The sequence below is a fragment of the Folsomia candida genome, unplaced genomic scaffold, assembly GCF_002217175.1.
Source record: "Folsomia candida strain VU population unplaced genomic scaffold, ASM221717v1 Fcan01_Sc011, whole genome shotgun sequence".
In the NCBI taxonomy this organism is placed as follows: domain Eukaryota; kingdom Metazoa; phylum Arthropoda; class Collembola; order Entomobryomorpha; family Isotomidae; genus Folsomia; species Folsomia candida.
Window position 1 is genome coordinate 3,760,751 of NW_019091203.1, and position 11,243 is coordinate 3,771,993.

The window sequence follows — 11,243 nt, forward strand, 5'->3', positions numbered from 1 at the left end:
CGGGATTCACCTCTATACAGAGAAAGTAAACACTCGTTTCTTCCGATAATGCCAAAATTACCATGTAAAATTAAGTGTTTTAAGAAACTCGTATTTTTGCAAACTTTGCAACTACTGTCCGTCCATTGTTACTAGTCGCAAAAGTCTGATAATTTTTCTCAGAAGTTACATATTTCGCAATAGATGTCGCTTAATACATATTACTTTAATAATTTCGTCACTGGCAATAATTGCAAAAGTGTTGTAAAATTTCGAAACTGTTAACACCCAAGCTACTTTATTTTACCTGCCAGGTAAACTCTCAGAAGTTTGTACGACTAATAATACTGGGCGAAGAGTAGATGCCTACATATGTAGGTAAGGGTCAGACATATTTACATACATAACCAAGTCCATGACTTTGCACATTTTGGATGATTTTGCAAATTTTACATGACTTACAAAATTGCAAAGTCATGTCCCGTTCGTCATCGTAATTAGTTATGAATCTCGGCACGAAGGAGGGGGTCACGCGAATTAATCGACAAACAAGCTAATTGTGACGACTCACTCACACAATAAATTAATTTGTGAATATGTAAATACTTATTAAAAACAAGATAAGCAGTCAAACGAGGCTTATATAACCCTCACATACAAAGTCGTTTTTAGCAATTGTTCCCGAGTTAGGTTACTTTTGAAGCTCTTCTTGTTCTCACCAGTCTCGCGATGGAGTCACTTCTCATAAAATTAGTCGCATTTGTTCTACTCCTACAAAAGTCCAATGTTGCGGGTAAGTTATTTGGAACATGCAAATACAAATTCAATTTTAATTTTTAGTTAGCATTTTAATTAAAAAACTATCAGTTAATACTTTTAATTCTTCATTAAAAAGGGTATTTTAATCAAATAATTGATACAGACTTTGCACGTGTATCACTCAATCGGTTGAAATTATTCTACCACGCATGAAAAAAAATTCATAGAATTAAATTTGAAGAGTCAAATTTTGCGAATTTTTTTTTGATTTTTTTGTTCACGTTTTCTAAAAATATATAATTTGGACTTCTTTAAAAAACATTAGGTACATGTGTACATTTGTATTTTAAAAGTTCAAAGATTTTTCGTATATTCATCTTCAAAATATTTATTAAATGTCTAACTTTTTTTAAAATTTTGATAGGACAAAGTCTCCTTATTCCTAATGTTCCGTACGGCTCCGATCCGGAACAAATTATGGATCTTTACCTTCCCTCATCCGACACGACGCGAGTGACGAAGGTGGTCGTCCTGATCCATGGGGGTGCCTGGGGTGGTGGTCAGAAGGCTGATATGCTCGAGTTCATCCCGTTTATACAGAGAGACTTTCCTGATTATTGCATCGCAAATATGGATTACAGATTAGGTAATTTAAATTTTCCAAAAAATTTGGTTTTATATTATTCAGCAAAAACATTTTTTTAAACTAATACAATAGTGGCATATCTCAATTATAAATTTCATTTAACCAAAAAAACTACTTCAGCTTCGAATCCTAAGGTTCGTTTAAAAAATAGGGATAAAAGTCAAAGACACATTTTTCAAGGTTAGATTCTTGCAAAAAGCCAATTGTTCCAGATAAATTCTCAGATTTCTTTGTGTCTTCATTTTTTTAAGGAACAGTACTACACAAAATTTGTCTGACAACATAAAAATTACTTTTACACGTATTATTTTTCCCTACTTTTTGATAATTATGGGGCACAAATTTTTATACAAATTTACTCTGTGAAATCTTTTTTTTTTTTGGTTTGTCTCGATTTGTAAAAAAAAATACTAATTTTCATTCAGGAACTCACGAAAGCCCAGGATTCCCCAAACAACTCGACGACATCTCCCTCGCCTTGACTTATCTTAGCAACACGTTCACTCAACCGGTCACCTTTGCCTTGTTCGGCACATCGGCCGGGGCACACCTCTCGATGCTCTATGCTTATCAAACTTCGGATAACCTCGTCAAAATAGTGGTATCCCACGTCGGACCGGGTGACCTTACTGACCCTTCCTACGTCGAAAACACGCTCTATGACGAACTATTCTACTCACTCGTTGGACCATGCCATTTCTCAGTATGCCCCGACCTCTACAACGCCACGAGTCCGATTACCTATGCCACGTCCGTTTCCCCGCCAACCATCGGTTTCTATGGAACGTTGGATCTTCTCGTTCCATCGACACAGATGCCCATTTTACGCGAGAAATTGACCGAGTTTAACGTCACCAATAAATTTACCGTGTATCCCGGAGGACACGGGTGGAATTGGAGTGCTGCGAATAAGGAAGATTTGCGAGTGCAGATTACCCAATTTTTTAATGATCATTGGTAAATATAAATAGATAAAAACTTGTGATGTCAATCATTTCTTGTGGAATAAATTTTAGTATTTTATTCGTACAAATACAATAATCTGGTATTGTTACCCTCTTAAAAATAGTGTTGCTATTTTGATCCAAAGTCAATCAGTTCTTACTCCAATATTAAGGAGAGGATGGCATTTAGAGTGCATTTAATTTATGAATGGGTAACATTACTTTTAAGAGTGTATCTTAACAATTATTTGCATACTATGATTAATCGATCAAAGTCAAACCCGTTTTTTATTGGTTCAACCCATTACTAAATATTGGAATCGTATCATTTGTCCCGTTTATTTTAAAGACTATACACACGATATCCAGAAATACACAAGAAAGGTATTGTAATTTACGCACGATACTCTTTCCAGAACCAATGATTGAGTGACTTATCGATCGAGGGGGCTTATCTAACAAAAAAATGTCAATTGTCTTGGTCACCTCGGGTGATAAAATTTCGTCACCTCTCTCTCTTACTCACGGGACTGAAGTATTGTCAAGTGTGCGTATTTATAGCAAGTTTATTCAGTCAAGTTTAAGGTGTGGTCAATCCCAGCTTTGTTACCAATATGTTACCAAAATTTGTCGGCCTTTTGACCACTTTGGTCGTCACGGTTACCGGGGTTCAGGTCGTTTTCGATAACGCCGCCGATATTGGGCAAGTAGCCTCGGTTTCTTGCCCTTATCAGGAGGATTATGCCGATTTTTGGGTGTACGGATGCCCCCGGGACCCAAAGGAGGACGTATTTCCGGATAAGATGGGTTTCTGGACGGGATGTGGGACCGGATGCAGTCTGATTTACCATGGGGGCTCGTTACCGAAACCGGCCAAATTGTGGGTGGCGACGTATATGACGGGTACCCCAGCGTCGATTGAGGTATCGGGTAAAAGTTCCCCGGGGGAGGGGGGCTCAACGTGGGAATTTGGATATATCGATTCGAACGAGGAGGTTTGGTGTTATGAGGAGATTGATTTGTCGAACGTTCCCGGACAGGATTCAGCCGTAAGTGGGAGATGTTTTGGAATGATATTTTTGAAAATTTTGATATATTTATTGTTTATTGGATTTTTCGTATTTTGGAGTGATTTTGGTTTTAACGAATCATTTGTATCTCAAGAAAAAAATATATTTGTGAGGAGATGCATGTCTTTGTAAAATCAATTTTTTTATTTTGTAAGTGTTGGATAGAGAAAGTAATGTGGTCAAATTTAATACGAGAAGCTAAAAATGTTTTTTTTTAGAATTTTTGTACTTTGAATTTTGATATATATTTTTCGTTTTTTTTAAATAATAGGTTGAAGATTTCTTTTAGGTGAATCTCACAGTTTGTACTATTCTAGGTATCTATTAATCAATGCGTTTAAAAAAATGTGGAAATTAAGAATGATGTGATTCACACAATTGAAGTGTTATCTTATCTAATTAAATGTAGATAATGCCTTATCCTTTAAATGCTAATATTGTAACTGTCGTGAAAATTTGTATTAATAAGTTTGGATTGCTTGCAAGAAATGTGCATCTTGTTTCAAAAATTTACAACTTTTACGAATTTGACGTCAAAATTTTTTTGATTATTGATCAAAATTATGAAAATGTAAAGTACATAAATATGCGCTCTTATCATTTGTATTAACATCTTATCAGGTATCGAGATAAGTATGTTTTAGAGCTTTAGAGTGTTTAGAAATTTGCTATAAATATATTTCATACAAACAATTGGAAAATTCTCATTATTTTACTTTTTGCCCAATTTCTTGGCAGGTGATTAACTTCACCGTTTCCGGTGCCCCATCTGGCGGATACGTACTAATCGATAAGATCGTCGTTGACCTCGGAGACGCCCCAATTTCTCCCATATCCATCGACAAGAGAGCCGATGAGGTCTCGCAACATTGGACTTACGATGATTGCCAACATCTCGACGATTACTCTGACTTTTGGGCGTTCGGGTGTCCGATCCAACCGGAAGAGGATCAAGCCGGGATCGGATATTGGTCCCCGTGTCAGGAAAGGTCATGCAAAATTGAGTACGGGACAAGTCCAAGCATCATCCCATCCGCGGTCGAGATCAAAGGTTATATTTCAGACCAAGGCCAAATCAAGGTCGCTGCCGTAACCGGAAGAGGCACAAATATTTCGTACACAACAATCCACACTAAATCGGTTAGACTGGGATCATGGCTGGATTATACGGTCGACTTGAAACCGTACAGGAATCATGTAAGTTGTTTTTAATTCCACAGTAAAATTATAAAATTTTGCAAAATTGGTTTTCGATATTCTGCAAGAATTATGTAAATATGTAAGTATTTATGAGAAATGAATAATTATTACAAAATTACTTAACGAAATATTTCCATGAATTTTGTTACTTTAAAGGAATAGAATTTTTCTGATAATTATTTTAAGGTTTTCTAGTTAAATATGAAATCGGTATCGGTAATAGTGTATAAAAATTATTTTTTTAGTAGACCTATTTTTGGTAGAATTGTGAGTATGATTTATTAAGTAATCGATACAACACAGATCACAATAATGTCTGATAAATTTCTGCAACGGGAAGTATATGGGACAATTTTGGTCATGATCTCACCTCAACTATTATTTCCCTTCCTCCACTTTAACTAAATTGACAAATTTTGCCAGAAATTCCAAATCGTTCTCGAGCCGAACGGAGGATCTGCCATGTTGGACTCATTGTCTTTCGTGTTTGACGACTTTATGCAAAGCGAACCAGCGCAGAACGAGTTGCCCGTGTGCGTTCGGAAACCAACTACTGACGAACCTACAACGACAACAGAAGCTGTTACAACCACAGAAGTAGTCACGACCACAGAGGCTGCCACGACTACGGATACGGCCACGACTACTGATGCGGTCACGACTACTGATGCGGCCACGACTACTGATGCGGCTACAACTACTGATGCGGCCACGACTACTGATGCGGTCACGACTACAGAAGCGGCAACGACCCCGGATCCAACTCCAATCACCAGTGGACCAACTACAACCAACGTGCCAACTACAACTACTCTTTCAACTACTACGGCCACACAACCAACTACTACAGCCACTCCACCAACTACTACGGCCACACCACCAACTACTACGGCCAAACCACCAACTACTACATCCACTCCACCAACTACTACGGCCACTCCACCAACTACAACAACCCCTACCACGACTAGACCAACTACAACCGTACCAACTACCGGCCCAACTACGGAACCGCCCACCACAGAGGCTTGCGCCCGATCACTAATGTCCAGCACTTTTGTATCGACATTGTTGCTCGTGGTTGGTTTTATTTTATCCCACTAATGACTCAAATTTAATTCCAAATTTTGTCTAACTAGCAAACAACTAACAATTTTAGACAAAAATAAATGACCTTGGGGAATTAATTTTTACGTCAAATTGATTTCGGACTATATCTACATAAATCAATATTTACATATTGACAATGTTTAATTTTCATAAACTTACAGACAGGGCCCGGACTGGGCATATGTGCGCCCTAGGCAAAATTTTTCTTGCGCCCCTAACCTTCCCTCATGAGAAAAATTCCGTTAAAAACCTGCTATTATATATTATGCATTTCAGGAGCACTTTGCATATGCATTGTCCAAAAATTAATGAGCTTAACAATTATTTTATTGCTAAAACTTATATTCGTACTGAAAGTGCAAATGATAAATCTCGCGGAAATTTAAATTTGTATGTAGATAAATGGTGTAACATTTGAAAGAACCAAGAGATGAAACCAAGCATTAACAGAATTTCACTCACAATGTGATGGTTTGAAGTGTAATACACCGATTTTGTAGAAATTTTGTAATTCTACAGTTTAAGTCAATACAACCAACTAGCTGAACTAATGGAACTAGCCATATTCTTCAGAGTTGGATATTGAGGTAAAGAGATTTACTCGGGAAGGACATGACCAAATTAGGAAGAAGAAATATGGATAAATATGAATAATCGATAAGGAGTTAGAGCATTGTCGAGGTTGAAGGTTTAATTCAAACTAAAATTTCAAAGTTTAATATTAATAAAAGTTTCTGAATTGTTTAAAAACATAATTTTCTCTAAAAATAAAAATTTTAAAAATACGAAAAATCAGCAGTGGGGTGCTAGAGGTGAGCCAAATGCTCAGTTGAACCGAGTATGCTCGTGCTCCCCAAGGTTTAACTTAGCGGAGCGGGCCCAGCTTTTTCGAGCATTTTGCGAGCCAAGCTTGAGCGAGCCGATTTCTATCGAGCTTGTTGCGAACCGAGCTTGAGCGAGCCGAGCTTTTGAAAACCGCTGCTCGACTCACCTCTAGTTTGAACACACTTGAGTTTCAAATCCTTGTTTTGAACGTTGGAATTGGTGCAGTTTTTTTATTTCTTGTAGGGTTAACAAAACCGAGGGTTTTAATAAAAAAAGAACAGCCTAGGAGCTTTCCCGTATAAAAATTTTAAAGGATTTTATGCAGCAATTTGGCTGAATTTTATGCACACAAATTTATGCAGCGTGATTTGTGCATAAACTGTGCAGGATTATGCATAATTATGCTAAGGTTTTTCTATACACAAGAGATAATTATAGCCATAAGCTTTGTATAAAGAAAAGTCTCTTCATAAAAATATCGGTTTATAAACTTTTATGCAGAATATACTCTCCAGAAATTTATGCAGAATTATTCACAATTTTTTATGCATTAATCATTATGCCGACTAAGTGTGCCGTATTATGCAGAAGTCGCCACATGATTTTTATACGGGTTAAGTAATTGGTTCTAATGTTTTTTTTGGGGTTTCATTGGGCTTTAAAGGAACAAAATACTCAGGATTAGTCCTCACATGAAATACCACATTTTAGAAAGAGAATTTGATTTTTGGCACATGTGCTCCTGAAAGAGATTCATTTTCGTATCAAACTTAAACACAAAAGAATTGACAAAAAAACGTATTTTTTTGAGAAAACCGACGTCTGGGGCTTTCGTGTGCATGGAAAATGGAAAACGTTAATACCAGGCTCTAATACGAAATTCTGAAAAACGTTCAAACGTTCAAAAAACAGCTTGTAGGGACACAAATTAGAAAACTCTTGGCGAAAACGCTTTTCAAAAGTATTGACTTTGAGCTAAAAATCGTAGATTTCTCTAGATTTCAGCTCTCACTCCGTGAAGGAGCACAATAGAAACGCCGGACTACCACCGCTGTATTCAGAAATTTGTTAGGTTTGAAGTTATTCCGGTCTTCGTTCTTGTTACTAATGATACCAATTATATTTTCGTCGCGCAAAAAATAAGCATACCAGTATTATGCAGGCTGCATTATTCTTGTATCGGAATTCGCAAATACATATGTATGAGCACAAGTCGCGGATCTTATCTGTATCCAGCTAAGAGCTCGGTTCCTTCTCAAATTTTAGTCTGAATTAAGAATTTGAGTATACATGTTCCTTCAGAAACTTTAGGAGTTAACAGTAGTCTGTGTAATAATGTCAGAAACTGATCAAAAATCTTAAAATTTAAATTTCGTGACAGTTTACTTTTTAATAAATCAGGTATATATGTCTTTCATTTACAGCGACCGAGCCTGTCCATATGTTTGCTGTTGCATGGCTTGATCGCGACGGCGCCCATCCGATGCAATTTTTCATCGAACACATAAATATTTCGAATGCCTTCTTTGCCAGCATTTTTGCAAGGGGAATTTAGATCAAGAAAGGTTTCCGGACAAATGCAAATTATTTTACTATCCATGCTAAAATTGTAAAGATTACACTAACAAGGGGGCGCTTATGTACTTAGTGGGGGCAGGCTAAGTGTTAATAGCTAATAACTTTAAAACCTCTGGAGATAATGAAAATCTGATAAGCGCATTGAATTCCTCGGGCGATTTTACATAAATACCTCACATGAGTTTTTAACAACTTGCAAAGAATACTAGCAGGGAAAATACTGAAAGGAAGCGGGTGGCAATAATTTTCCACTAAAAAATGAAAAAAGAAATAGCGAATTTGAGAAGTGTGACAGGAACCGAATGTGGACTTTAATTTAATCCAGCGGATTGTAAAAACGTTCATGGGGACCGGTTCCACTGAGAACAGTCGAAGAAATTTTTTGGAAAACCTACAAGGACCATACCCATCGTGAAGGCGTTGAAGGACAGAATCCGAAGAAATTCTCGAAATTCCAACGGAAAATAGCCTCACAGCTGACATTGTTGATGCAGATTACCCAATGAGTACTCAAACTGAACCTTAGGCGTAAGGCTTTGAAATGTGGTACTTGACACCTCTTGATGGTACCCACAAGGAAAGCCCTACTAAAGAAATGAAGGGCTCTCCTCAGGCGGTACGCGCCAAAAAGGTTAAGAGGATTCTATTTACAGATGAGGAGATTTCAACTGTGAGGAAATATTTTAACAAAAAAAATACACTGTCTACCCAGAATCTGTCCAAGATATCCCCCAATAAAGAAGAAGGTCAAAAGTTCACATGATCCAGGTTTTGTGAAGGTTTTGGCTATTGCAAGCTGATTGGGGGTAATTTCTCATCATTTCGTCACAGATGGAGGGAAGGTGATGGAATCCAATTTTTTAAAATACGTTTTTGAGTCCGTGGTACATCCCCTCAATGGGATCCAGTTCAATAGAATCGATTAGACCTTTCCACAGGCCTCAGCACCAGCTCATAGTGCGAAAAATTGCAAAAGCGTGACTAAAAAACAAATTGCGGACTTTATCTCTACTTCGGACTGGTCATCCTCCTCGCTGGATTTGAATCCTCGGATTATGAAAAACGGTCAAAGTTAGGGGCAAAGGTGTGTTCTAAGGTTCATAGAAGTTTGGAGGCTTTAAAAAAATCTTTGACCACGGAATGAGACAATTTGTCCACGGATTCAGTGCGTAGTTTCGTCGAGAGCTGGCGGCCGCCTTCTCAGCGCTGAGTTAATGCCGGGAGAAGAAATTTCGAAAACTAAAAATTGTGTTGTACTCAGAAATTAGCTGGCTTTCCAATAAAATTAACTAGAAAATTGTATCACAAAAACTGTTGAAGCTATGGCGTTTCATTCTACTAACACTTAGCCTGCCCCCACTAAGTATATATGTAAAGTAAGGCATTAAAAAATTGAAATATGTTGCTAATCCGATTTCGATTTTTTAAATTTTGAAATAACCAGGTTTCCATTTTGTGTAAAACCGCGAATTACAGAAAACAAATGTACATAGTATGTATGTATGTACATAAAGGGTGGCCCAAATGTATCTCCCGACTTTTTCTTTCAAAAGAATAATACCCTATTCTTCAAAACCGTGTGACTTTGCGAACCCAAGTTTTTTTCAACACATACCCCAGTATTTGGTCTTTCAACAATTCACCCTAACAATTTCCTCATCGCTTTTGTTGAAACTCTATGATGATTTTTCCAAAGTCATTTTTGGTATGAAATTACACTTTTCTTTGACTCTCGTTGTTATCTCTGCTGTTGAGCATGGTTTTGGATCCATGTACATATCTTACTTCAGTATTGCCCATTGGTTATCCAAAACACCCACATCCGGATTTTTAGTAGACCACACCCCATTGCCCCAAACCGTTTTACCCCGCCCTTCATTTTGCGCCATGGTCATTTTTGAAGCGTGACTTGCAGCACCATCCTGCAGGAAAAGTACTGACTAACATTTGGAAAAAATTCCTTGTTTCTCATGCTATCAAAGTGTTTAGGTTGTATTTTCACTATAAAATTCTTTACCTGGATATGTGCTATACTTGTATACTATGAAATGTTTTCAAGCCACGCGCAGAAAAACACCCGCAACCATAACTTTCGATACCAATTGTAAAACACGTATGGGTGGTACATCTGATTTTTTTCGGTTTTGTATCTCATATTTTGTAGGTTGAATTTTACATGCAGCTTAATTCCGGATTCAATGGTCCAAAGGAAATGACGCCATGGTTCTTGACCTTACATTTTTCCACCCAAATCGCCACTTTTTTGAAATATTTCTCCAAATTTAAGACTGCAATTAATGTTCTTTTGAGATAGTAATGTTTTTCTGCTTAGTTTATAAGTTTTCTGACTAGAATTAGTTGATTTTGCAACCTTCTAAATTGTAGCATTGTAAATTTACTTGTTAATAATTTTCAAGCATTTTGAGTCACTTCGTTCTTTTGAACAACTAAGTACCGAACTTCGGTTTTCGGGTAAAACTTGAGCTTAATTGTTGTTTTTCGGGTAGGTGACATCGTTCCACGTCGGTCAGGTCGCTTTTTGTATTTGAAAAAATTTCTGCTGCTGCATAGCCTCACCATTTTCCCGCCATATAACAATTTCTCCAAATTTTGATTAATTTTTTATTGCTGCACAACCGAAACTTTTGTCTGAATTATATGATAGTCACGATCGACCTTCCATATTGGACTACTTATGGTAAAATTTTCAAAATGAAACATCAGCTGGTTCAAGAATTACAGCCAATTTTATCTTAAACTTTTGCGAAAAAAACACCCGGGAGATACATTTGGGCCACCCTTTATGCCAAAAGTTAAAACAACCACTTAAATTGGGAAGTAGGTACTTTAAATTTATCCATCCTTATTTCAACAAGATGAGATACAAAGGTATCAAAGTTACAAAATTTGTACCAAACTGCTGTCGAGTGTGTGCACGCTAAATAAATGTGGTAAAAATGTTTTTAACCTTGATCACATTTTACTCAACGGTTGATGCCAAGATGCCATGACACAACTACCCTGCAGCAATCTTACACACGGGTTGAGTACTCCTATCACACAATTGTTAATTCTACTAAATTAGTTAGTGTATTAAAATATAGTAAATCGATCTTCGGTAACCGGATTTCG

At 37.0% G+C, this 11,243-nt stretch overlaps 2 protein-coding genes across 2 annotated transcripts; both read left to right on the forward strand.

Moving 5' to 3' along the window:
- The first annotated feature begins 403 nt into the window (after positions 1-403).
- On the forward strand, positions 404-2,422 carry LOC110855018 (esterase LipQ). Its single transcript, XM_022103453.2, has 3 exons — positions 404-772; positions 1,163-1,384; positions 1,810-2,422. Exons 1-3 carry the CDS (start codon positions 709-711, stop codon positions 2,343-2,345), a joined length of 822 nt encoding a protein of 273 aa, XP_021959145.1. The 5' UTR covers positions 404-708; the 3' UTR covers positions 2,346-2,422.
- Positions 2,423-2,871: 449 nt separating this feature from the next.
- LOC118436987 (poly(A) polymerase-like) lies at positions 2,872-5,785 on the forward strand. Its single transcript, XM_035855717.1, has 3 exons — positions 2,872-3,377; positions 4,137-4,595; positions 5,022-5,785. Exons 1-3 carry the CDS (start codon positions 2,943-2,945, stop codon positions 5,700-5,702), a joined length of 1,575 nt encoding a protein of 524 aa, XP_035711610.1. The 5' UTR covers positions 2,872-2,942; the 3' UTR covers positions 5,703-5,785.
- Positions 5,786-11,243: the final 5,458 nt, after the last annotated feature.